This window comes from Hirundo rustica, unplaced genomic scaffold, assembly GCF_015227805.2.
Source record: "Hirundo rustica isolate bHirRus1 unplaced genomic scaffold, bHirRus1.pri.v3 scaffold_154_arrow_ctg1, whole genome shotgun sequence".
Classification (NCBI taxonomy): domain Eukaryota; kingdom Metazoa; phylum Chordata; class Aves; order Passeriformes; family Hirundinidae; genus Hirundo; species Hirundo rustica.
The window spans coordinates 1-27,466 of NW_026690233.1; the positions used below are offsets into that span (position 1 = coordinate 1).

General features: G+C 52.2%; 1 protein-coding gene across 1 annotated transcript in view; it reads left to right on the plus strand.

Annotated features, from left to right (window-relative positions):
- The first annotated feature begins 278 nt into the window (after window positions 1-278).
- The window catches only part of LOC120747676 (dysferlin-like), a 43,624-nt gene continuing 16,436 nt past the window's right edge, over window positions 279-27,466 (plus strand). Inside the window, exons 1-14 of the mRNA XM_058424324.1 lie at window positions 279-298; window positions 1,093-1,134; window positions 3,104-3,205; window positions 5,070-5,231; window positions 8,587-8,752; window positions 10,177-10,250; window positions 13,981-14,043; window positions 17,939-17,971; window positions 19,050-19,148; window positions 19,739-19,867; window positions 20,585-20,740; window positions 22,054-22,145; window positions 23,907-24,077; window positions 24,959-25,108. Of these exons, the coding sequence (XP_058280307.1) occupies window positions 1,099-1,134; window positions 3,104-3,205; window positions 5,070-5,231; window positions 8,587-8,752; window positions 10,177-10,250; window positions 13,981-14,043; window positions 17,939-17,971; window positions 19,050-19,148; window positions 19,739-19,867; window positions 20,585-20,740; window positions 22,054-22,145; window positions 23,907-24,077; window positions 24,959-25,108 (1,433 nt within the window). The 5' untranslated portion in view covers window positions 279-298; window positions 1,093-1,098. The remainder of the gene's footprint in view (window positions 299-1,092; window positions 1,135-3,103; window positions 3,206-5,069; window positions 5,232-8,586; window positions 8,753-10,176; window positions 10,251-13,980; window positions 14,044-17,938; window positions 17,972-19,049; window positions 19,149-19,738; window positions 19,868-20,584; window positions 20,741-22,053; window positions 22,146-23,906; window positions 24,078-24,958; window positions 25,109-27,466) is intronic.

Consider the following 27,466-nt stretch of genomic DNA (forward strand, 5'->3'; position numbering starts at 1 on the left):
ATTGGGAATTCCTGTCTGGGAGGGTGGGGAGGGGCTGGGAATTCTGGAATTCCCAGATTTGCTGTGGCTGCCCCTGGATCCCTGGCAGTGTCCAAGGCCAGGTTGGAACACCCTGGGATACGGGAAAGGGACGGGACTGGTTGGGATTTAAGGATTTTTCCTACCCAAACCATTCCGGGATTCCCTTCGCTTGCCAGCTCCAGTTGTAAATTTTGGGATGGGCTTAGGGATCAGAATTCCTCTAATTCCACCCTCTCCTCCTCTTTCCCAGAGCGAGCTCTCCTCCAGCCTGGATGAGGTGAGTCTTTGGGAATTCCTTGTTTTTATTCTTGGAATTGTTCACATTTTTTTCCTTGGGAGTTCCTCTTTTTCCCAGATGGGTCAAGCTGGGAGCGTCAGGATTTTGGGAATATGAGTGAACCCCGGCTGGATGGGCTTTTCTCCATGGGCGGGAATGTTGGGATCCGTTTACCCTCTGGAATCCATTTACCCATCCTTTCATCCAGAATGCTGGGCTGCCCTTGGGAAATCCCAATTCCCAACTTTCCATAGGGAATTTGCCATGGATCGAGGATGTGTTGGACCGTTCCAGTTGTTCCGAAGGAAACTTTCGTCCCTCATCTGGGGAAAAATTCAGGGATAGGTTGGGTGGGGCTTGGAGCAACCTGGGATAGTGGAGGGTTCCCTGCCCGTGGAACGGGATGAGTTTTCCAGCGGAAATTGTTCCCAGGTTCCATCATTCCCGTGATTCCGATTCCACACCCGGGATCCCATGGAGCTGAACCAAGAGGTGGAGCTGGGATCCTGGAAAACTCCAGGCAGGGAAAGGGAACAATTCTTGGAATGTTGTGGTGGCCCCCGGAGCCGTTAATCCCAAAATCCGGGGATTAGGAAAGACCCTGAGCCACATTCCCGGGAAAGGTTGGACTGGATGGGATAAACACATTTTTCTGGAGATTTTTTTTTTTTTTTTTCCCTTTCCCTTGGGAAGCTCATCCCGCTGTTCCGTGTGTCCGTAATCATCTCTCTCTCCTATTTTTCCTTCCTCCGTTTCTTCCCACCGCCGGAATTCCGGGATGGGGCGTTCCGCAGCTCTGCATGCCTGCCCTGTTCTCTGAGGGGCTCCTCCAATGGGTATCGCTCTCTTCCCTCTCCTTCCCTCTTCCCAGAATCCAAGAAAATCCCGGCAGAGCCTTTCAGGGGGAGCAGGATTGTAGGAACCTCATCCCGACAAAATTCCTGAGGCCGCATCCCGAGGATTGGTGCCGGCCGGAATCTCCGGTGCCTCATCCAGGCTGGCTCCGTCCTTATCCATTTTTCCTTGGGAATGGCCTTTTGGGGCCAAATTCCCACCAAACTCTGGGATTTATCTTTGGATCACATCCCAGCTTCCATATAAACTGGGAATCTTTTCCAGCCCTTTTTTTTTTTTTTTTTTTTTTTTTTTTTTTTTTGGTCTCATCCATGTTGATCTTCACTCATCCCGGATCCAAATCTGGGTTGGAATCCACGATCTCCAGAGCTCCCCGCCGCCTGGATTCCCTCGGATTTATCCTCGTTCGACCCATCCTGGCTCCCAGCGGGGATTTTCATGGATTTTCCTCCCTCCAGCTGGCTTTGTCTGGGAATTGCCTTTTCCCATTCCCATCCTGACCCCTCCCTGCTCCCGCCTCATCCTCGGCATTCCCTGCTCGTTCCCGACGTTCCAGTGGAACATTCCATCCTCCGGCGTTCAGCTGGAATCCAGGAGAATGCCTGGAAAACCACTGGGAGGGCAGCAGGAAGGACTTAAAAAAGCCTGGAATGATGCGGGGTTAAAATCCAAGTTGATCCTGGAGAGGATGGATGGGGCAGGAGCTCTTTCCCAAGGATTTCCCATTGGATTTGTAGGATTGGACACTAAAACCCCTTCCAACCCAAACCATTCCATGATTTTGGGCCTGAGCAGCCTGAAATGAGTTGTGTTGTTTTTTTTGGTTTTTCTGTTTTTTTTTTTTGGGAATTAAGAGTTCCAGAGGTAACCCAGGGAATGTGGGAATTCTCTGCAGCTCTCTCTTCTCCTTGGGGTTATCCCGGATAAAATTCCCATTCCCTGCCAGCACTAACCAGCTCCGGGAGCACGTGGATCATGGGATGGAGGAGTGGCTGCTCCCTGTGGGAATCCCGGGCACCTTCTCCCACATGGGATTCCCGAAAACCTTCGGCTAACGAGCAGCTGGACTCAGGGACCAGCAATTCCCAAGGAAAATTAAAGCTTGGGATTTTATGGGAAGGGGGGTTGGAATTGGATGATCCCCAAGGTCCTTTGCAACCCCAACTGTTCCACGAATCCGTGAGGAAAATCCCTTTGGAGAGCCAATCCCGTAATTAAAACGCACCCAGGCGTCATTGAATCCAGTAAAATTCCAGCTGGGAGAGAATTCCGTCCTCCTGGGATGGATTCCCAGAGGTTTTGCTTTTCATTCTGGCCTTTCCGGGGGCTCTGGGAGATGCAGGAAAAGGGGAGGAATTCTGGCTCCCACTTTCCTCCTCCAGGAAGGCGAACTGGGAATTCCTCGGCCTGCCTCCCAGATTTGGGATGATCCCAATGGAATTCCCAGGTGGTTTCACCTGAGCCCTATCCCATGGATTTCTGGGTTATCCCTGAAGGGTGGGATGAACCACAGCCCCTTCCCAGATCCACAGGCAATGCCAATCCCCCATCCCGCGGTGCTTCTCCCACTAAATTTTTTGGGAACCGCCCGACTGCGAATCCGCTGCTGCTGCTTCGTCCCTTCCCTCATCCCGCCGTGATCCCGGGACAGGGTAGAGGCGTTTCCATCCCATCATTCCCTAAAAAACCCCCTTGAACCTCGGAGGGCAGATCCTTTGTATTTCCCTGGGAAAAGCTCAGGAACGCTGGATCTTCTCCGTGACGGATCCAAGAGATAAAACCGCTCTTCCGGCACCTCCATCCTGCCGTTCCTCGTCTCTCTCCTCTGGCTGTCCTGGATTTCCCGGGAGAGATGAATTTGGCAGAGACGGAGATTCCGGGCGGATCCGACTCGGAGGTGTCCCATCCCGGCGCTTCCTGAGGTTTTCCTTTCCCTCTCCTCTCCCGCAGTCCGAGGATTCCGACCTTCCCTATCCGCCGCCGCAGCGGGAGCCCAACGTTTACATGATCCCGCAGGGAATCAAACCCGTCCTGCAGCGCACGGCCATCGAGGTGAGCCGCGGATCCGGGAACGGGAGCCGGGAACGGGAGCCGGGAATGGGAGCCGGGAACGGGAGCCGGGAACGGGAGCCGGGAACGGGATCCGGGGCGGGTCCTGGGGTGGGTTTCCAAAAAAGGAGGAGGCTCCAGGGGGAAGTTCTGGCTCTTCACAATTCCCTGAAGGAAGGTGGAGCTGAGGGGGTCGGGGTCTGCTCCCAGGGAACAAGGGATGGGATAAGGATGAGGTTCAGGGAACAAGGGACGGGATAAGGAGGAAGTTTAGGGAGCAAAAGATGGGATAAGGAGGAAGTTCAGGGAGCACAAGATGGGATAAGGAGGAAGTTCAGGGAACAAAAGCTGGGATAAGGATGAAGTTCGGGGAACAAGGGACGGGATGAGGATGAAGTTTAGGGGGCAAAAGATGGGATATGGATGAAGTTCAGGGAAAAAGGGAATAAGATAAGGATGAAGTTCGGGGAACAAGGGATGGGATAAGGAGGAAGTTTAGGGAGCAAAAGATGGGATAAGGATGAAGTTCAGGGAAAAAGGGAATGGGATAAGGATGAAGTTCAGGGAACAAGGGATGGGATAAGGAGGAAGTTTAGGGAGCAAAAGATGGGATAAGGATGAAGTTCAGGAAACAAGGGATGGGATAAGGAGGAAGTTCAGGGAACAAGGAATGGGATAAGGAGGAAGTTCAGGTTGGATATCAGGAGGAATTTCCTCATGGAAAAGGCGGTCAGGCATTGGAAGTGCCCAGGCAGGTTTGGAATCTCCATCCCTGGAAGTGTCTAAGGAGCTCTTGGTGCCGAGGTGGGGATGGGTCACAGGTTGAACTCGATGACCTTGGAGATCTTTTCCAGCCTCAAGGATTCCGTAATTCCCACCACTGCTTGTCCTACGTGGTTCAACCTCCAGATTCTCCTCCATTGCCAAGGAGATCCATGGAGACTTGCAGAAGTTTTGGGTCAGGATTTGGTGTCCCCTCATCCCGCAGATCCTGGCCTGGGGGCTGAGGAACCTCCAGGATTTGATTCAGGATTTGGTGTCCCCTTAGCCCACAGATCTGGGGATGAGGAACCTCCAGGATCTGGCTCAGGATTTGGTGTCCCGTTATCCCACAGATCCTGACCTGGGGGGTGAGGAACCTCCAGGATTTGATTCAGGATTTGTTGTCCCCTCATCCTGCAGATCCTGGCCTGGGGGGTGAGGAACCTCAGTAATTCCGTAATTCCGCCTGTCCTACATGGTTCAACCTCCAGGTTCTCCTCCACTGCCGAGGAGCTCCATGGAAACCTGGATGGGGATGAGGAACCTCCAGGATTTGTCTCAGGATTTGGTGTCCCCTCATCCTGCAGATCCTGGCCTGGGGGTTGAGGAACCTCCAGGATTTGGCTCAGGATTTGGTGTCCCTTTATCCTACAGATCCTGGCCTGGGGGCTGAGGAACCTCCAGGATTTGGCTCAGGATTTGGTGTCCCTTTATCCCACAGATCTGGGGCTGTGGAACCTCCAGGATCTGGCTCAGGATTTGGTGTCCCCTCATCCCGCAGATCTGGGGATGAGGGATGAGGAACCTCCAGGATTTGGCTCAGGATTTGTCCCCTCATCCCGCAGATCCTGTCCTGGGGGCTGAGGAACCTCCAGGATTTGTCTCAGGATTTGGTGTCCCCTCATCCCGCAGATCCTGACCTGGGGGCTGAGGAACCTCCAGGATTTGGCTCAGGATTTAGTGTCTCCTTATCCCACAGTTATAGGATGAGGAAACTCCAGGATCTGGCTCAGGATTTGGTGTCCCCTCATCCCGCAGATCTGGGGATGAGGGCTGAGGAACCTCCAGGATCTGGCTCAGGATTTGGTGTCCCCTCATCCCACAGATCCTGGCCTGGGGGCTGAGGAACCTCAAGAGCTTCCAGCTGGCCAGCGTGACCTCGCCCAGCCTGCTGGTGGAGTGCGGGGGGCAGCGCGTCCAGTCCGGCGTCATCAAGAACGTCAAGAAGAACCCCAACTTCGACGTCTGCGTGCTCTTCATGGAAGTGGTGAGGTCCCGGTGGGACCGGGGTGGTGCAGGGGGAAGATCCTCAGAAGTGGGGTGAAGCGCCTTGAAGTCCTACAGAAATGGATCTGGTGAGGGACCTCAAAGTCCCAAAATGTGGATCTTGTGAAGGGTCTGGAGATCCCATAAAAGTGGATCTGGGGGTGAAGGACCTCAATGTCCCATAAAAGTGGATCTTGTGAAGGGTCTGGAGATCCCATAAAAGTGGATCTGGGGGTGAAGGACCTCAAAGTCCCAAAATGTGGATCTTGTGAAGGTTCTGGAGATCCCATAAAAGCAGATCTTGGGGTGAAGGACCTCAATGTGCCATAAAAGTGGATCTCGTGAAGGGCCTGGAGGTCCCGTAAAAGCGGATCTTGGGGTAAAGGACCTCCAAGTTCCATAAAAATGAATTTTTTGTAGGACATCAAAGTCCCATAAAAAGGGATCTTTTTCCAAAGGATCTGGAGGTCCCGTAAAATTGGATTTTGTGGTGGAGGACCTCAAAATCCCATAAAAATGGATCTTTTGTAGGATCTAAATGTCCCATAAAAGCGGGTCTTGGGGGGAAGGACCCCTAAGTTCCATAAAAATGGATCATGGGGTGGTAGACCTCAAAGTCCCATGAAATTGGATCTTGGTCTAAAGGATCTGGAGGTTCCATAAAAATGGATCTTGGGGTGAAGGACCTCAATGTCCCAAAATGTGGATCTTGTGAAGGTTCTGGAGATCCCATAAAAGCAGATCTTGGGGTGAAGGACCTCCAAGTTCCTTAAAATGGATCTTTTGAAGGACCTCAAAGTCCCGTAAAATTGGATCTTGTGAAGGGCCTGGAGGTCCCGTAAAAGCAGATCTTAGGGTAAAGGACCTCCAAGTTCCATAAAAATGGATCTTTTGAAGGACCTCAAAGTCCCATAAAATTGGATCTTGTGAAGGGCCTGGAGGTCCCGTAAAAGCAGATCTTAGGGTAAAGGACCTCCAAGTTCCATAAAAATGGATCTTTTGAAGGACCTCAAAGTCCCATAGAAATGGTTCTTGTTCTAAAGGATCTGGAGGTTCCATAAAATTGGATCTTGGGGTGAAGGACCTCAAAATCCCATAAAATGAGATCTTGATCTAAAGGACCTGGAGGTCTCATAAAAGCGGATCTTGGGGTGAAGGACATCAATGTCCCATAAAAGTGGATCTTTTGTAGGACATCAAAGTCCCACAAAAATGGATCTTGTGAAGGGCCTGGAAGTCCCATAAAACTGGATCTTGGGATGGAGGACCTCCAAGTTCCATAAAAATGGATCTTTGGAAGGGTATCAAAATCCCATAATAAGGGATCTTTTTCCAAAGGATCTGGAAATCCCATAAAATTGGATATTGTTCTAAAGGATCTGGAGCTTCCATAAAAGTGGCTCTTGGGGTGAAGGACCTCAATGTCCCGTAAAAGTGGATCTTGTGAAGGGCCTGGAGGTCCCATAAAAGTGGATCTTGTGGTGAAGGAGCTCCAAGTTCCATAAAAATGTGTCCTGTAAAGGACCTCAAAATCCCTTCCAAAGGATCTGGAGGTTCCATAAAATTGGATCTTGGGGTGAAGGACCTCAATGTCCCGTAAAAGTGGATCTTGTGAAGGGCCTGAAGGTCCCATAAAATTAGATCTTGGGGTGAAGGATGTCAAAGTCCCATAAAAACAGATCTTTTGAAGGACGTCAAAGTCCCATAAAAACAGATCTTTTGAAGGGTCTGGAGATCCCACAAAAGCGGATCTTGGGATGGAGAAACTCAAAGTTCCATAAAAATGTGTCTTGTAAAGGACCTCAAATTCCCATAAAAAGGGATCTTTTTCCAAAGGATCTGGAGGTCCTGTAAAATTGGATCTTGTTCTAAAGGATCTGGAGCTTCCATAAAAGTGGATCTTGCGGTGAAGGACCTCAAAGTCCCATAAAAGTGGATCTTTTGTAGGATCTGAATGTCCCATAAAAGTGGATCTTGTGGTGAAGGAGCTCCAAGTTCCATAAAAATGTGTCCTGTAAAGGACCTCAAAATCCCCTAAAAAGGGATCTTGTTCCAAAGGATCTGGAGGTTCCGTAAAATAGGATTTTGTGGTGGAGGACCTCAAAGTCCCATAAAAACAGATCTTTTGAAGAGTCTGGAGATCCCATAAAATTGGATCTTGGGGTGAAGGACCCCTAAGTTCCATAAAAATGTGTCTTGTAAAGGACCTCAAAATCCCATAAAAATGGACCTTGTTCTAAAGGATCTGGAGCTTCCATAAAAGTGGATCTTGGGGTGAAGGACCTCAATGTCCCGTAAAAGTGGATCTTGTGAAGGGCCTGGAGGTCCCATAAAATTAGATCTTGGGGTGAAGGACGTCATATAAAAGTCCCATAAAAACAGATCTTTTGAAGGATGTCAAAGTCCCATAAAAACAGATCTTTTGAAGGGTCTGGAGATCCCATAAAATTGGATCTTGGGGTGAAGGAGCTCCAAGTTCCATAAAAATGTCTCTTGTAAAGGACCTCAAAATCCCATAAAAAGGGATCTTGTTCTAAAGGATCTGGAGGTCCCGTAAAATTGGATTTTGTGGTGGAGGACCTCAAAATCCCATAAAATTGGATCTTGGGAAGGGCCTGGAGGTCCCATAAAAGTGGATCTTGTGCTGAAGGACCTGGAGGTTCCATAAAATTGGATTTTGTGGTGGAGGACCTCAAAATCCCATAAAAATGGATCCATTTTTCCAAAAGGATCCAAAGGATCTGGAGGTCCCATAAAACTGGATCTTGTGGGACCTCAAAGTCCCATAAAAATGGCTCTTTTGAAGGGTCTGAAGATCCCTTAAAATTGGATATTGTGGTGGGGGACCTCCAAATCCCATCAAATTTGGCCTTGTGCCGAAGGACCTCGGAGCCCCGTAGAAGTGGACCTTCCAAAGGACCTCACAGTCCGGTAAAAACGGATTTTATGGTGAAGGACCTCCAAATCCCATGAGGATGGATCTGGTGAAGGATCTCTAAATCCCGTGAGGATGGATCCGATGAAGGATCTCCAAATCCCATGAGGATGGATCCAGTGAAGGACCTCAAAATCCCGTGAGGATGGATCTGGTGAAGGACCTCAAAATCCCATGAGGATGGATCTGGTGAAGGACCTCAAAATCCCATGAGGATGGATCTGGTGAAGGACCTCAAAACCCATTAAAAATGGATCCCGAGGTGTCCTAAAATCCGTTCTTCTGGTGAAGGGCCTCGGAATTCCATAAAAACAGTTCTTCTGGTGAAGTTCCTTCCCGCCCTCGGTTTTTCGGGGATGGCGGAGAACCTCCTGCCCTCCCTTTCCAGCCTCGTTCCATGCCTCATTCCCTCTTCCCGCAGCGTCTTCCCAAGGAGAGCCTCTACAGCCCCCCCATCGTCCTGAAGATCATCGACAACCGCCCCTTCGGCCGGAGACCCGTGGTGGGACAGTGCACCGTCCGCTCCCTCCGGGAATTCTACTGGGATCCCTTCCAGCAGGACGCGGGGGCGCCCCAGGAGCAGCCAGGTGCGTGGGAACGTCGGGATTCGTGTCCCTTCGTGGAGTCGTGGAATGGTTGGGTTGGGAACTGAAAGGTGACGGCGTTCCAGCCCATCCGTGGGAAGGGGCATCTCCCGTTATCCCAGGTGGATCCAAGCCCCAGGGTCCAACCTGGACACTGCCAGGGATCCAGGGGCAGCCACAGCCAATCCGGGAATTCCAGAATTCCCAGCCCCTCCCCACCCTCCCAGACAGGAATTCCCAGTTCCCAAGATCCCAGCCCAATCTCCCCTTTCCCACTGGAAGCCATTCCCTGTGTCCTGTCCCTCCAGCCCTTGTCCCCAGCCCCTCTCCAGCTCTCCTGGAGCCCCTTTGGGGACTCTGAGCATTCCCTGGATTTTCCCCTTCTCCAGTTTGTGTTGGAAGGGACCTCAAATCCCATCCCATTCCATCCCCAGCACCTCCCACTGTCCCAGGTGGATCCAAGCCCCAGTGTCCAACCTGGCCTTGGACACTGCCAGGGATCCAAGGGCAGCCACAGCAAATCCGGGAATTCCAGAATTCCCAGCCCCTCCCCACCCTCCCAGACAGGAATTCCCAATGCCCAAGATCCCAGCCCAATCTCCCCTTCCCTTCAGTCCGATCCATTCCTGGTCCTGGCACTCTGTGTCCTTGTCCCAAGTTCCTCTCCTCACTCCTTGGAGCCCTGGATGGGATTGGGATCACGGGATTGGGAGCTTGGAGAGAGAGCTTTGGGTGGTGGGAAGTGTCTGTGGGATGTTGGGATCATGGACATCAACTTTGGATAATGGGAAGTGTCTGGGATGAGTTTGGGATCATGGATATCAACTTTGGATAATGGGAAGTGTCTGGGATGAGTTTAGGATCATGGATATCAACTTTGGATAATGGGAAGTGTCTGGGATGAGTTTAGGATCATGGATATCAACTTTGGATAATGGGAAGTGTCTGGGATGAGTTTGGGATCATGGATATCAACTTTGGATGATGGGAAGTGTCTGGGATGAGTTTGGGATCATGGATATCAACTTTGGATAATGGGAAGTGTCTGGGATGAGTTTAGGATCATGGACATCAACTTTGGATAATGGGAAGTGTCTGGGATGAGTTTGGGATCATGGACATCAACTTTGGATAATGGGAAGTGTCTGGGGTGAGTTTGGGATCATGAATATCAACTTTGGATAATGGGAAGTGTCTGGGATGGGATTGGGATCATGGATATCAACTTTGGATGGTGGGAAGTGTCTGGGGAATGTTGGGATCATGGATATCAACTTTGGATGGTGGGAATGGGTCTGGATGGGATTGGGATGATGGAAGTGGGGTCTGGGAGAAACTGGGATCACTCCCGGTGGTCGATCCCATGGTTTCCGTGCTCCGGGATTCCCAAATCCCGGGATGACCGTGCCGCCCCGCTCCGGTTGCAGATGACGTCAGCCTGACGCCCCGGGACGACGTCCTCATCGACATCGATGACCGAGAGCCCCTGATCCCAATCCAGGTACGGAAAGATCCCGGATTCCTTCCATGCTCCGCTGCGTCTGGTGAAGGTGGATCCGAGGCCGGATCCAAGGCCGGATCCGGATGGATCCATCCTTTTCCAACTTCCAGGTGTTTTCCCTCACTCTGCTCACCTGCACAACCCCGAACTCCTCCTCATTCCCTATGGGAATGAGGGCTTGGATTTGCTTTCCCAATGGAGAGAAATCCATGCCGGGCTCTTCCCAAGGAGAGCAAAAATTCCCTGAGGTTCCGTCATCCTCCCTCCTTTCCCGGCTCCTGGTTTGCAGGAATTTCACTGGACTGGGGTTACGGAATCCCAAATCCCGAATCCATGGTGGTGGGGGTGTGGAAGGAGCGGGGGGAATTGGTGCAGTTCCAATGAATTTGAGGGATCTCAGCATTCCCTTGGGAGCGGATCAGGGTGGACACACACCTGGAATTTCTTCCAGAAACTTCCCGTATCCACAGCCTTCTCCAGCAGAAGGAATCTTCGGGACAGACCATTATCCTTGGGATGCACGGATCCGGAGGCAATCCCGGTGCCTCTGGAGCAGCTGGGAACGGTGTCAGGAATGTTTGGTGGAGCTTTTCCCGGTCTCCCATCCCTTGATGGGATATCAAGGGCTGGAATTTCCCTTCTCCCTGTTCCTGGGTGCCACAGGTCTGGAAAAGTTGGAGTTTCCGGAAGGAATCTGCTTTCTGGGTGCTTCCTGCCTCAGTTTCCCTGGCCTTGAGCAATTCCAGGGATGGAGGAGCTGCTGAATCCAAGATGTCCAACTTGGGCATGGATCCTGCTCTTTATCCATGTCCTCAGTGGCTCCTGGGGGTTTCTATTCCCAAGGATTTTCTGGTGCTCTTGGATATTTGTGGTGTATCCCAAGGCAGGCTCCACCTGGGTCCCACATTAAGCTGGGAATCAGGGATTTGTCTAATTCCCAAAAAAAACCACCAACCCTGCAGGTGTGGCCCTGCTCATTCCCACTCATTCCAAATCCTCATCCCTGGAAGTTTCCAAGGCTGGGTTGGACAGGGCTTGGAGAAACCTGGGATAATGGGAGGCGTCCCTGCCCATGGAAAAAAAGGAGGAATGGGATGAGGTTGAAGATCCTTCCCACCCAAATCATTCCATGATTCCATGATCCTATTCACAGCTCCTCTGGGATTTTGTCCTGAAATCCTTCAGCCTCCGTTAGGAACTGGGCAGGGGAATCGGGAAAAGTTGGGTCCGGTGAAAAGCGGGAGAAAGGGAAAAGCAGATCCCGAAAATGCTCCCGACTGGAACATTGGGAAGTTGGGAAAGCGGCCTCATTCCCTCCTTTTTGCTTCCCATTTAGGGATTTATCCCTAAAATTTACAGCTGAGCTTTGCCTTTTATCAGGGAAGTAACTGGAGCATGTCCGTGGAAAACGTGGAATTTGGGAACAGGAATTTTCGTAATAAAATCCCGCTTTTTTCAGTCCAGGACAGAGAAACTTGGGAGGAAACGGAGGGAATAATGTGGGAATCTCCTGGGGGGCTGAACCCACTGCGGGATCCCAGCTTGGGATAAGGAGCTTGAGCCCGATATCCCGCGATCCCGATCCGGCGTTTCCCATGGTCCTGGAATCAGGATTTCCCACGATCCAGGGCTGGAAGTGCTGGGACAATGTAGTGCTGTCCATTCCCACCGGTGGGATTCCCAGTTTGTCCCATTTTTCCCAGTGGTCAGGATGGGGGAAACACCCTGGGGATGCCCGGAGTGGGATTGGCCACGCCCACAATTCCCCGGAATTCTCTGCTCAGATTTCCATGATTTATTCATGGAAAACCACATTGGTGGCAAATCTCCCCCCGTTTTTTTTTTTTTCCCTTTGGGAATAAAACCTCTGGATAGGGACACGCTTCCCTTTATACCCCCTGGAGCTCTGGGAGCTGCTCCTGGGAATGTGGGGTCCCATCCCAAAGATTCCAGAGGAAGGAATGAGATGGAACTTTGGAATCCCGGAGCTTGGTTCCCTGGGATAATTTTATCGGAAACATCTCCAAGCTTGGGTCAAATTTAGGGAAGAGTTTAAACAGCAGGAAAAGGAGGAGAGGGATGTGACAGAGCCATTCCAAAGTGGAAAATTCCGGCATTTTTTTCCTGGAAAAAAACATTTCCCAAACAATCCCCCTCCTGCCAACGGAGTTCTTCATTTTTGACTCCGGATTCTCCCTTTTTGTCTTTCCTTGTTTTTCCCGTTACTTCGGGAAAGGAGGGAGCTTCCTCCTGGAAAGCCGACCCGAAATTCTCGCCTCGGAATTTTGGCCCTGGAAGCCTGCTCCTCCCCTGGAGGTGGACATGGATCGTTGGGATCATTCCGCCCATCCAGGGCCAGGTTTGGGAGGTCAAGGAGCAATCCCGGCCCGCGGGGACCATCCCGCTCCGCGTTCCCGGGAAAAGGAATGGATCCCGAGCCAGCAGCTCGTGCTCAGGGCTCTTTGGAAGCGGGAGCCAGGATTTTTCATGGATGCGTTTCCTCGTGTGGCTCCGGAGTTTTTCTCCCTCCTTGCCAAGCCTGGCTCTGGTCCCCGATCCAACAAAGGATCCCTTTGTTGCTTTCCCTGGAAAATCGGGGAAAACAACCAGAGGTGAAATCCCTCCGCTCCAAGGTTTGGGAGCGCGTTATCCGTCTCATCCGAGAGGGATCGGGGGTTCAGCCGGAGTTCAAAACCAGTTTAAGTGCACGGGAATCGCATCCCGGTCACCTGAAGTGAGGAGAATCCTTCTAAAAATCATGGAAAAGCGATTTTCCTCAGCTAATCCCGTCTAGTTCGGTTCTTTGGGAGAAGGACACGGAGCGGGGTTTCGGAAAGGCGGGATCTGTGGGAGAGGCTGCTGGATCAGGCCTTGTCCCGCCTGCTCTGCTCCCAGTGTTTTCCGAGGGTTCGTTCCCATGGAAGGAGGCTCGGGAAGGAATTCCACGGCTCCATGGGATGAGCAGGGATTTGTTCTGCTCATGGATAAATCAGCTGGAAAAGGAGCTGTTCCCAGCAGCCTCTGGGAGCCGCCAGGGAGTCCTGGTGGAAAAACGATCCTTGGGGAATTTTTTCCCTATGGAAGGGCTGGAAGTTGTGGAGTTAGGCCCAAGGGTGCTGGTCTGGATCTGGTGGGATCAGAGCGGGGGTTTGGGAACGAGCCTGAGCTGGGAAACTGGGAATGCTGTCGGGATTGGGCCGATCCTCAAACCTGGCTGTTTTCTGGGAATAATCTCCCATCCCTCCCCCTTTTCCACCTCCAAGGGATCCTTGGAATCCTGGAGCAGCGCTGCCGCTTCCTGCCCACGGAGACGATCCCAAATTTTGGTTTGCCCAGCATGAGCTGGGTTTGGGTCTGAACCTCGATCCTGAGCATTCCCAATCCCATTCCAAATCACCCTGGCTCAGATCCTTCCCTGGATTCCGGGATAACTCCCTGAGTTTCCGGCCCTCGGTATCCAGGGAAAAGCCTCTCCTCCACTGGGAATTACTAACAGCTTTTCCACATTTCCCCACCTTTTAATATCCCATTTTTCCTCTGCCTCGCGCCAGCTGTCGGCCGAACATCCCTAAAAACAAACCCTGCGCTCATCCCAAATTTCCCTCATCCCGGGAAACCCCAGGGTTGGGAATACCGGTTTGGATCAATCCCTTTAACTGTTGCTTTCGCTGCTGTGTGTTCATCCCCCGTTCCCGGAATTCCTTGGATAACGGATCGTTTTAATTTGTAGCATTCCGAGGGCTTGACGAGCTCAGCGCTAATTAACATCCCGGATTCCCGGGCCCCGCCTCATGTAGGTATCGCTTCCTTTCCGGTTGCTAATTAATCGCTTAATTAATTGATCGCTCAATTAACGGCCTGAATCCGTGGAAGTACGCGGGTGAAGATGGAGGGAGGCGTTTTTCCTTCTGGGAATGATCCCGCTCGCTACGGAGGAAAACGGCAATTCCGGCGTGTTCTTAGGTTTTTTCCGTTCATTCCGAAGGGAATGAGGCTGGTTCTGAAGGAATTCTGTCCCCAGAACTGTCCCAGATCCTGATCCCAGCACAGGAAGGACAGGGAAATCTGGGAATGATCCAGAGGTGGGACCAGGATGATGTGAGGGACGGAGCAGCTCTGCTGGCAGGAAAAGCTGGGAGAGCTGGGAATGTTCCCCCGGAGAAGGGAAAAATCCAGGGAATGCTCCGAGTCCCTGAAGGGGCTCCAGGAGAGCTGGAGAGGGGCTGGGGACAAGGGCTGGAGGGACAGGACACAGGGAATGGCTTCCAGTGGGAAAGGGGAGATTGGGCTGGGATCTTGGGCACTGGGAATTCCTGTCTGGGAGGGTGGGGAGGGTCTGGGAATTCTGGAATTCCCAGATTTGCTGTGGCTGCCCCTGGATCCCTGGCAGTGCCCAAGGCCAGGCTGGATCCACCTGGGACAGTGGGAATTGTCCCCGCCCATGGAATGGTTGGAATGGGCTGGGATTTAAGGATCTCTTCCCTTTTCCTGCTCCCTTGGTTTCTTTTCCTGTGGGAAAAGCAGCTGTCGGGATTTTCCTGGGTTTTATAGGAACGGCAGTGGAGCTGCTTTTCCTTCTCAGGGATAACGCTCCAAAGGAGCAATTCCCTTCATCCCAAATCCATCCCGATTAGATTCCTGATGGAATCATGGGATGGTTTGGGCTGGAAAGTCCTTAAATCCTGTCCCATTCCATAATTTCCACTGACAGGGACACCTCCCACTATCCCAGGCTGCTCCAAGCCCATTCCAACATGGCCTTGGGCACTTCCAAGGATCCAAATATTCTCCGGTGGGTGGATTTCTCCATCCCAGAGAGATGGCAGTGCTGGGATCCTGACTGTGGGAGCAAAAATTCCTGAAATTCTCCCCGCCATGCCGCTGTCCATCCGCATTTTTAATTTCCAGGGATATGTTTTTTGTTCAGGACAAACAAAATCCATGGGGGGAAAAAAAAAAAAAAATAAAAAAATAGGGAGTAGCTGCAAAGCATTAATTTAAAATCAAACTGTGGGAATATTAGGTGGGATTAAACCGTCCCATCGTCCCGATTTTTCCAGGATCCTTCAGGAGTGGGAGTCAGTGTGATAGACCCCAGTTTGCAGAAAAGTGGGAATGTTCCCTTGGGAAAACCATCCCGGTTTGGAAAACCGACTTCCCATCATCCTTCCCAGCTCCTTCTCCTTTACGGCTTGGGAGCTTCGCACAAAAGCAGGAGCTGGGAATGAGGCCCAGGGGCTGCAGCTGGGGAAAATCTTGGAAAAAAGCTTTTCCAGCCAAAAAAATCCAGCTCAGTGCGGAGCGTGTGAGGGGGGTCCGGGAATTCAGCGGGATCTGCCTCCGGCTGGGGCGTTAGCGATGAGGGGGGAGAGTTTGAACTGCCAGAGGGCAGGAACGGGTGGGATACTGGGATGGAATTCCTGGCTGGGAGGGTGGGGAGGGGCTGCGCTGGAATTCCCAGATTGGCTGTGGCTGCCCCTGGATCCCTGGAAGTGTCCAAGGCCGGGTTGGACACTGCGGCTTGGATCCACCTGGGATAGTGGGAGGTGTTCCGGAGCATGGATGGGGTGGGAATGGGATGGGATTTAAGGTCCCTTCCCACCCAAAGCATTCCAGGATTCTGCTCTGCTCTGGAGCCAGGCTGGGAGATCTGGGAATGTTCCGCTGGAGAAGGGAAAAAATCCAGGGAATGCTCCGAGTCCCCGTAGGGGCTCCAGGAGAGCTGGAGAGGGACTGGGGACAGGGGCTGGAGGGACAGGACACAGGGAATGGCTTCCAGTGGGAAAGGGGAGATTGGGCTGGGATCTTGGGCATTGGGAATTCCTGTCTGGGAGGGTGGGGAGGGGCTGGGAATTCTGGAATTCCCGGATTGGCTGTGGCTGCCCCTGGATCCCTGGCAGTGTCCAAGGCTGGGTTGGACACTGGGGCTTGGATCCAGCTGGGATAGAGGGAGTTGTCCCTGCCCATGGAATTGGGATGAGCTTTCAGGTCCCTTCCCCTTCCATAATTCCATAATTCCATAATACCATAATTCCATGATTCCCAGGTGACTCCCAGAGGAGAGGAGCTCAGGAGGGGCTCTCAGACCCTGCCGAGGATCCCTACTGTGCCGTTACTCCTCTGTTACTCCGCCGTTACTCCAGCTGGTGCTGCTTTCCAAATCCCCCATCCCAGGACACGTTAGCGGAGCCGAGCGCAGCCAGTTTTCCTTGATCCATGTCTGTAAACTATTTGGGATAATTGGTTGTTTGCCGTGTTTGCTCCTTCCCAATCCCGGCCCCCATTTCGCGGCTTCTCCGGTTACTGCTCCTTGGAAGGGCTCCGGGTGTTGGACGGCTCCTCCTGGGAATGGTTCCCATCCCAGCACTCCCCCCTCGGAATGTTCCTGATGGTTCTGATATTCCCATGGCACTGCCACGGTGGAGGGGGGGGAAGTGTATCCAGAGAAAACTCAGGCTGGGTTTGTAGGATCATGGAATGGTTCGGGTGGGAAGGGAGCTGAAAGTTCATCCCATTCCATGGGCAGGGACAATTCCCAGCATCCCAGGTGGATCCAAGCCCCAGTGTCCAACCCGGCCTTGGGCACTGCCAGGGATCCAGGGGCAGCCACAGCCAATCCGGGAATTCCAGAATTCCCAGCCCCTCCCCACCCTCCCAGCCAGGAATTCCCAATTCCCAAGATCCCAGCCCAATCTCCCCTTTCCCACTGGAAGCCATTCCCTGTGTCCTGTCCCTCCAGCCCTTGTCCCCAGTCCCTCTCCAGCTCTCCTGGAGCCCCTTCAGGGACTCTGAGCATTCCCTGGATTTTTCCCTTCTCCAGGGGAACATTCCCAGCTCTCCCAGCCTGGCTGCAGAACCCTGGAATGATTTGGAAGTGACCTTAAATCCCATCCCATTCCCATCCCATTCCATGGGCAGGGACACCTCCCACTATTCCAGGTGGATCCAAGCCCCAGGGTCCAGCCTGGCCTTGGGCACTGCCAGGGATCCAGGGGCAGCCACAGCAAATCCGGGAATTCCAGAATTCCCAGCCCCTCCCCAACCTCCCATCCAGGAATTTTTTTCCATATAGGAGAAATTCTCCTTCCTCCAGCCGTGCTTTGTTCCCGGAGCCGCTGCAGCTCCTGGGGTGATGGGATTGGGTGAAATGATCCGGTTATTCCCAGGATATCCAAAGGGCGGGTCCCTCTTGGGAAAAATGTTGGAGTTCCTGTGTGGTGAGAGGGAAGAGGGATGGGACAGGGATAGGGAGACAACAAACCTCTGGATAATCATGGCAGCCGCTTTCCAGCTGGGAATAAGCTCCTTTTCCAGGAAAATTCCAGGATTTGGTCACTTGGGGTTATATTTATCCACAAGGGATGCTCGCCCGGGGGTTGTGCCTACTGGGATCCATGAAAAAGCTGGAAAGGGAGCACAGATCCAGATCCCAGAGATCCTGTGTGTGCCGTGGATAAACCCCTGGAGGTGGTTTGGGATACCTGGAGGGAATTTTATCCATCCCCTGGGTAAACGAAATTCCTCCATCCATCCTTCGCCCATCCATTGCTTTCCATGGCTTTCCCATTCCCAAATGGAATCACATCCGTCACCATGAGCATTCCAGCCGCTCCCCTTCCCTCCTTTTTCACGTTTTCCCTGTTTTTCATTGGAATGTTGCTCAAAGTCCACCGAAATCTCTAATCCAGCTCTTTCCCTTGGGGCTGCAGAAGATTCCGTGGGTAAGTCCCGGGGTGAATCCAAGCGTTTTCCTCGTATCCCAGTATCTGTGGAATGTTATCATGTCCAGATGGAGCCCTTGGGACAATAAAATGGGAAGCGACGAAAGGAAAATTGGGATTTCCCCCCCCCCCCCCAAAAAAAAAGGCGGTGGCAAAAAAACCTCGGAGTGAATTTCCAGAATATTCCAGTGTAAATCCAATGTCTTTCCATTAAATCCCGTGCCATTGGCTTCAAATATAAATCCAATAAAACTCCATTTGGAATCCTCTGTGAGGTCACCGAGCTGGAATTCTGCGGCCTCCTAAGAGGAGACACCAGGATTTTCCAGGGATTTTTTTTCATGGATTGCCGGCAAAACGATCTCAAAAACGCGATTCCTAAGAAATCCGTGGAATATTGAGCCGGCGTGGCCGTTTTTCCTCTCGGAATAGCATCCTTGGAGTTGGAATGGTTTGCACTGGGAATGAGGCAATGGGGGATAGTGACAGCCGAGGTTTTTGTGGGATTTTCCCGATTTTTTTCATCCGAGGGTTGTGTCCTTCCGGAGGCCGGAGCGCTGTTGGGTTTTAACGGAAAGTCGGGAATTTTATGGATTTATTCATTTATCCGCCGGTTTTGTTGGGATGGGCAGGTTGGGAGGTGCTGGGGTACAACCAGGAAGTCAACCCCTGTCTCCCAAATCCCAAAAATTTCCAGGGAAAGCCTAAAATTGCGGCATTTCGAGCTGTCAGCACCGGAGTTAAACCAGTTCATTCCCTGCATGGAAAATCCTGGAAAAACCACCCTCCAAGTGGCCAAAAATTCCCTAAGAAATGCTCCAGATTCTTGGAATGTTCTTCTTGGAGCTCTACCTCATCTTCCCATGAGGAATAATCCTCTTGGGAATATCTGCAGTGGTTGTGACGCCTGGATTGGGCTAGGAGCATCCCAAAAAAATACGGAAATGAGGGATGGGGTTGATGCAGGGTTCGCTTCCCAAATTTGGGAGCTGCTGCTGCTGTTTTCCTGGGATTGTTTGTTTGTTTGTTTGTTTGTTTTTTTGTGGAAAATGAATAACTTTGGGATCTCTGGCTGCAGGAGGAGGAATTCATCGACTGGTGGAGCAAGTTTTACGCTTCCACGGGAGAGAGGGAAAAATGTGGATGTTACTTGGAAAAGGGATTTGACACCTTGAAGGTGAGCGGCTTCCCGTCGGGTGTATGGGGCCTTGGAATTCCGCTCTCCACGATTTCCTCGGGATTTGCGGCTTTCTTTTCCATCCAGGTTAAATTAAAAAAAAAAAAAAAAAAAAAATCCCGAAGCATTTTCCCCAGGTGTGGAAAATTACATTTCCTCTGGAAAATCCTTCCGGGAAACTTCCGGAAATTTTCCCTTGGGAAGTGGCGGAGGGAAACTACCACCCTGGGAGGGGTTTGGGAATGAGGAAAATCAGGGATTTCTCATGGAAGAGGGAGGTTTAGGCACAAGAAATTGCTGAATTTAATGCAAATTCCCAAGTAGGGAAGATTTTCCTCGGTTCTAAGGAAAATATTCCCAGCTGGAAGATCTCTATCCATGAAAAACCCACCGGGAGACCTTGGCTTTGTCTGGGTCATTGGGATAGGCTGGAATTTATCATGGAATTCCCAAATTCTCCTCTCCTCACTGCCCCGGAGGGAAATAAGGGGGAAAATTCCCGGAAATTTCTCCCCGTGGGATGGATTTCCCCCCAGGACTGAGGAATTCGGTCGGAATCTTTTTCCCCCGCTCCGTCTTTTCCTCCTCAGGTCTACGAGACGGAGCTGGAAAACGTTGAGGAATTCGAGCACCTCTCCGACTTCTGCCACACCTTCAAACTGTTCCGGGGGAGATCCCAGGATTCCAGCGACGACCCCTCGGTGGTGGGGGAATTCAAGGTGGGGTGGGGCCTCTTTCCACGGATTGTGTCCGTAGGGGTGGGAATGGGAGGATCCTTAAGAGCTCTGTTCAGCCCAGAGTGTTCCGTGAGTCCGGGAATTGCGGGAGTTGTGGAATGCTCACCCGTGGAAGTGTCCAAGGCTGCTTGGAAGGGGCTTGGAGCAACCTGGGATAGCGGGAGGTGTCCTTGAACATGGGGAGGGTGGGAATGGGATGGGATTTAAGGTCACTTCCAAACAAAACCATTCCAGGATTCTGGAGCCAGGCTGGGAGAGCTGGGAATGTTCCCCTGGAGAAGGGAAAAATTCCAGGGAATGCTCAGAGTCCCTGAAGGGGCTCCAGGAGAGCTGGAGAGGGACTGGGGACAAGGGCTGGAGGGACAGGACACAGGGAATGGCTTCCACTGGGAAAGGGGAGATTGGGCTGGGATCTTGGGCATTGGGAATTCCTGTCTGGGAGGGTGGGGAGGGACTGGGAATTCTGGAATTCCCAGCTTTGCTGTGGCTGCCCCTGGATCCCTGGCAGTGTCCAGGGCCAGGTTGGACACTGGGGCTTGGATCCAGCTGGGATCAGGGAATTGTCCCTGCCCATGGAATGGGATGAGCTTTCAGCTCCCTTCCCACCCAAACCATTCCCTAATTCCACGATCCATTCCCGCCATTCCAAGCCTGCTCCCCCACAGGACCCACCTCCCTGAATTCCCGTGTCCTTCCCAGGGTTCCTTCAGGATTTACCCTCTTCCCGACGATCCGCGCGTTCCCGCGCCTCCCCGGCAATTCCAGCAGCTCCCGGCCAGGGGACTCCAGGAATGCCTGGTCCGGGTTTACGTCATCCGCGCCTTCGACCTCCAGCCCAAGGATTCCAACGGGAAGGTATCCTGGTGGGAAAGCTCCGGGTTGGATCCTTTTGTGGATTCTTGGAACAGCTCAGCCCTCATTGGTCAAAATTTGGTCAATATTCATCAAAATTGGACAAAATTTACGAATTTGCCCTAAAATTTAGGATTTTGTTCCCGGTTTTTGCCTTCCTTGGACTATCTTGGAATTCCGGGAGCAAAGTCTTCCTTTTTCTGCTGGGATTTTTCAGGATTAGTTCCATGTGTTTTGGGTTCGGTTTTATTTTGGGGTTTTTTTCGGTGTTTTGGCGCTGAAGGAAGTAAAATTCCCTTTTTCCCAAAATTCCTTCTTGCAGAGGTTTGCTGGTCTGGAAGGAAAATTCTGGGAAAATGGGAATTGTGTAGGTCCAAAACTCCCCGAAACTCAGGGAAGGGAAAAATCCTTTTTATGTTTCTTTGTTCCACTGGAAAAGAGGGGAAAGTTTAAGGAATACTGTGGGAAATACATAGCAAAGATATCTGGGAAAACATTAAATTCACGTGGAAAATTCATGGAAAAATAATGAACAGATATGAAAATATATGGAAAATATATGGAAAAAACATATGGAAAAAATGTGGAATATGGGAAATATGCGTGGAATATGTGGAAAAATAGATTAAGAAGTTCCAACCACTTCTGAATTTTTCCCATTTTTTAAAACGGATTTGGAATGGGAGTGTTTAATTCCTTAGAAATCTCCCGTGAGTTATTCCCAAGGATTAAAAAGAAGGGGGAGAACGTGGGTGTTTTTCCATTTAAAACCCCAAACCAACCCAAATTTGGTCCCAAACTTCCCCTGGGATGGGAATTTTCCAGTGGCTCATCCCAACCCAAGGAATACCTGGGTGCTGATTCCATTCCCTGAGCGCTGCTTCCCATCCATTCCTGGAAAAACAAATCGGCAGGAAAAGGAAAATCAGGGAGAAGCCATGAGAAAACTTGGCCTGGGTTTTTTTTTTGTTTTTTTTTTTTCCCAAGGGAATTCTTGGATGCGACTGGAACGCTGCGTCCCTGTAGATCCGGGTAAAATCTTTTCGGTGGAATTGGATCTTTTCCTTGAATTTTTTTTTTTTTTTTTTTTTCCCTGTCCTTCTCCTGGCAAAAAAAAAAAAAAAAAAAAATCCAGCTTGAATTAAATTCCCCACTTTCCAAATTGCTGCCGAATTCCCAGAATAATTCTATTTGGGAGAGGGATGGGACTTGGAACGACCTAGGGAAAAGGGAAGGGCTGGGTGAGCTTTAAGGTCGCTCCCAATCCAACAATCCCGCGGGATTTTTTTTGTGTTTCTTTCCGTGCCCACCTCCAGTGTGATCCCTACGTGAAGATTTCCGTGGGAAAGAAATCCATAAATGACCAGGAAAATTACCTTCCCTGCACCCTGGAGCCTGTCTTTGGGAAGTAAGTGCGGACTCCGTTCGGGATCCATGGAATTCTCTTGGACGTCCTATTCAGGGAATTGTGCTGGGCCAGCCGGAACTTCCCATTCCAGCACTCGATTCCAGGCTGGAGCAACCTGGGATAGCGGGAAGGGAATCCACAGCGGGGCTTGGGAATGGGATGGATTTTAGGGTTTCTCCCATCCCAATCTCTTCCGTGATTCCCCCGGCTCTCATTCACCAATCCCTGGGATTTGGGAGCTGTGGATTGCGGGGCTGGAATTCCGTAGTGGAGGAATCTGGGTCGTCCCATTGATGGGAAAGAGTTTGGGGAACTTCTCATCCAGGAATTTTGATCCAATGTCTGAAGGAAAAGCCTGAGGAATGGAGAGGAATGAGACACCTCCAAATGTTCTGGAAAAGGATTTTCCACGGATAACTGAGTTGTTTCCCCCAGGAACGGGATAAAATTCCAGGGATGATGGTTCATTCTGGGAAAAGGGGTTGGGAAAGGCTGGAAAAGGGGCAGGGAAACTGAGGAAAGCTCAGCTCCATGGGGCATTGTTCTCCCAGAAAATCAGAGAATCATGGAATAGCCTGGATCGGACATCACCCATAAGGATCATCGATCCGACTACTTCCCAGGATAATCCCAACAATCCCACCCTGTCCCTGGGAATGTCCAAGTGCTCCTGGAGCTCTGGCAGCCCTGGGAATGTGGCCATTCCCTGGGGAGCTGTTCCAGTGCCCCAGCACCCTCTGGATGAGGAATCTTTTCCCAATATCCAACCTAAACCCCCCCCGGCGCGGCTCCAATCATTCCCAGGATGCTGTCCCTTGGGATGAGCTCCAGGCTGCCTAAATCCGGGATTGGGGGCACAAACTGGGATCAAATGCTGCTTCCCATAAAATCCATCGGATTTTCCAAGTCTGCTCCCACCAGTCCAGGCCACCAGTGCTGGGACACCTTCCCAACAAAGCAAGACGGAGAGGGAGATGAATTTAAATGGGAATTTGGGCAGGAATTCCTGGCTGGGAGGGTGGGGAGGGGCTGGGAATTCTGGAATTCCCAGATTTGCTGTGGCTGCCCCTGGATCCCTGGCAGTGTCCAAGGCCATTGGGACTTGGATCCACCTGGGATAGCGGGAGGTCCATGGGGTGGAATGGGATTTATGGTCACTTCCAACCCCAACCCATTCCAGGATTCTGGAGCCCCTCTGCTCTGGAGCCAGGCTGGGAATGTTCACCTGGAGACGGGAAAATTCCAGGGAATCCTCACCCCCTTCCAGAGCCTAAAGGGGCTCCAGGAGAGCTGGAGAGGGGCTGGGGACAAGGGCTGGAGGGACAGGACACAGGGAATGGCTTCCAGTGGGAAAGGGGAGATTGGGCTGGGATCTTGGGCATTGGGAATTCCTGTCTGGGAGGGTGGGGAGGGTCTGGGAATTCTGGAATTCCCGGATTTGCTGTGGCTGCCCCTGGATCCCTGGCAGTGCCCAAGGCCAGGTTGGACACTGGGGCTTGGATCCACCTGGGATCATGGAAAGTGTGGGAAGAGAAGGTCATGGAGGTCCAAACTCTTCCATGATTCCACGATTCCATGATTCCACGATAAACTAAACCAGCCCAAAGCCTCCCTGGCCCTGCTGGATCGAGGTGACGCAGAATCCCACGGGATCCGCTCCATCCCCTCACCGCTGCGTCCGGACGGCTCCATCCCCACGGAATTCCGGCAGCGCCATCCTCTTTTTCCCAAAGCGTTTCCCCCGTCCCCCCCTTTTCCCAGGATGTTCGAGCTGAGCTGCACCCTGCCGCTGGAGAAGGACCTCAGGGTCTCCCTCTACGACTACGACCTCCTGTCCAAGGACGAGAAGATCGGAGAGACCGTCATCGACCTGGAGAACCGCTTCCTGTCCAAATACGGCGCTCGCTGCGGCCTCCCCCAGACCTACTGCCTGTGCGTTCATCCCTGGCCTTGGAACGCCCGGGAATCCCGGGATTGGGGCTCTGGGGTGGCCGTGGGATGGCGGCAGGGCTGTCCCGGCGGATCCGGCTGAAGCTGCGCTTCCCAGGGTTCCTGGTTCTCCTCCAGGGAGGTCCTGGTCCATCCCTGGGGTCTCTGCGGGTGAAGTGGCGCTGAGGATGAGCCGGGAGCGGCTGTGGTTGGCTCATCTCGGGAATGGGAGATTGGGCCGGGATCCCAGGATGGAATTGCGGGCTGGGAGGGTGGGGAGGGGCTGGGAATTCTGGAATTCCCAGATTTGCTGTGGCTGCCCCTGGATCCCTAGCAGTGTCCAAGGCCAGGTTGGACATTGGGGTTTGGATCTACCTGGGATAGTGGGAGGTGTCCCTGAGCATGGATGAGGTGGGAATGGGAAGGGATTAAAGGTTCCTTCCAACCCAACCCATTCCAGGATTCTGGAGCCCCTCTGCTCCGGAGCCAGGCTGGGAGAGCTGGGAATGTTCCCCTGGAGAAGGGAAAAATTCCAGGGAATGCTCCGAGTCCCTGAAGGGGCTCCAGGAGAGCTGGAGAGGGGCTGGGGACAAGGGCTGGAGGGACAGGACACAGGGAATGGCTTCCAGTGGGAAAGGGGAGATTGGGCTGGGATCTTGGGCATTGGGAATTCCTGTCTGGGAGGGTGGGGAGGGGCTGGGAATTCTGGAATTCCCAGCTTTGCTGTGGCTGCCCCTGGATCCCTGGCAGTGTCCAAGGACAGGTTGGATGGACTTGGATCCACCTGGGATAGTGGGAGCTGTCCCTGCCCATGGCACTGGATGACCTTTAACCTCCTTCCATCCAAAATCATTCCATGATTCCATGACTCCGTTTGGTTTCAGCTCCGGCCCCAACCAGTGGCGGGACCAACTCCGCCCTTCCCAGCTGCTCCACCTCTTCTCCCTGCAGCACAACTACAAACCCCCCACCTACAAATCCGACCGGATCGTCTTCCGGGATCAGGAATACGTCCTCTCCGAGCTGGGTAAGATGTCAGGGATGCTTTGGGATAGCGGAATTTCCTTGCTCCGGGGAAAGGGATGGAGCTGGATGTCGTGGAGACATCACCAGGATTGAGTGATGGAGTTGTCCCCATCCTCCTCCTCTATGTCCGTGTTGGCGCCGAGCCATTCCCAAACTTTGCCGTGGCCCAAATCCTGGGATTGAATCCAGACGTTCAATCCAGGAACGTTGACCTTGAGTTTGTGGGAAGCTCCAAGTGCGTGGAGAAACCATGAGGAGCATTATGGAGGCCAGGATTTAGAGATGGAACTGTCTCCATCCTCCTCCTTGCGGTCCCTGTGGGCTCTGAACCATTCCCAAACTTTGCCGTGCCCCAAATCCTGGGATTGGACCCAGACCTTCAATCCCAGGAATCCCAACGTTCCTTCAAGGAACGTTGACCTTGAGTTGGACCAAACCCAGCACCCCTGGGCTGGGAGCGGGAAGCTCCAGCCTGATGTTCCAAGTGCTGCCGGAGCCAGCGGAGCAGCTCTTCCATTGGAATCTCATTTTGGGAATGGTCACTAGAGGGAGACAATATCCCACACACAGACCTGGGAATTATTTCGGGATTTGAGGGAATCGGGGGGAAAAAACCCAATTTCTACAAAGAGGAGAAAATTCCCTGACTTTTGGGGAGGAGTTTTTTGTTCACCTGTGGCACCTCCCTCTGACCCAACATTCCTGTGGCAGGGTTTTTTTTTGGGAAAAATCTGTTTTAAGGGACAAAGCGAGGGTTTTAGTCCCAGGAGGAGGTGAAATCCCACCGGGCCTGACCCAGGAGCTGCACTTTGGAATCATGGAATGGTTTAGGTTGGGACTGTAAAGATGATCCCGTTCCACCCCTTCCATGGGCAGGGACGCCTCCCACTATCCCAGGTGGATCCAGCCTGGCCTTGGACACTTCCAGGGATCCAGGGGCAGCCACAGCAAATCTGGGAATTCCATTCCAGCCCCTCCCCACCCTCCCAGCCAGGAATTCCCAATATCCCACCTAAATTTTGATGGGATTTTTGAAGGAGGTCACCAGAGGCACGAGGCACAACCCCGGGCTGATCCCTCTCCGCGCTCTCGGGAGGCAGAGCGCAGATTCCTTCAGGAATTCGGGTTTTCCCCCGAGGAGACGGGAAGCATGGAAAAGTTCTGGAAAAGTTTTCCAGGGAGAGCTGGGGAGGTGTTAAAATGCGTCCCCGCCCCGGTGCCTGGTGTCACCTCCTCCGGCTTTAACGGCAGAACAAAGCCCCGGGCTTGACCCGGAGCAGATCTGGAATCCAGCTGTGAGCTCCGGAGCCGGACCGGGAATAAACTGGAGCCGTTAAAATGCGAGGGCTGGGATTTTACAAGCCCCTCCCTCCCCTCCCCCGGCCCGTTATTCCATAACTCCTGGATTTTGTTGTTCTCCGCGCGGGGCTCGTTCTTTTTCCCGGCGCGTAAAGCCGCGCGTGTGCGCGCGCGCCGGAATTCCAGGGTTTGGGAAGTCGTTGGGAATTAGCCCAGGCTGGCTGGAGTTGAGCATTTCCTTGCCAAGGAAGGTGCTGGGGTATCTCGGCAGGGTTTGGTGGTGTTGGAATAATGTTCATGGAATAATGTTTATGGAGCACGTTGTGTTTCAAATGTCCTGGAAGGTGCACGACCGGAGTGGGGTGAAGTCCTCTAACCTCATCACGGGATTTTGGGATCATCTGGGTTGGACTCAGGGAATCTGGGAATCTTTTAGGTTGGAAAAGGCCACGAAGATCCTGGAATCCCAGAATTTGAGTTGGAAAGATCTCCAAGATGGAGTCCTGCCTTGTCCCAAGTGTCATGTCCGGTTGTTCCTTGGACACCTCCAGGGGTGGGGGCTTCACCGCTTCCCTGATATCCAAGGATAGGTCATCATGTCCCTGGAATGGGATGGGGCGGCAGGAGTTGGCCATTGGCTGTGCTGGGATGGATGGAGGGATGATGGATGATGATGGATGGATGATGGATGGATGATGGATGGATGATGATGGATGGATGATGATGGATGATGGATGGATGATGGATGGATGATGGATGATGGATGATGGATGATGGATGGATGATGGATGATGGATGGATGATGGATGATGGATGGATTGATTGATGGATGGATGATGGATGATGGATGATGGATGAGTGGATGGATGATGGATGGATGATGGATGATGGATGGATGGATGGATGATGGATGGATTGATGGATGGATGATGGATGGATGATGGATTGATGATGGATGGATTGAATGAGGATGATGGATGGATGCATGGAGATGGATGGATGATGGATGATGATGGATGATGATGGATGATGGATGATTGATGGATGATGGATATGGATGGATGATG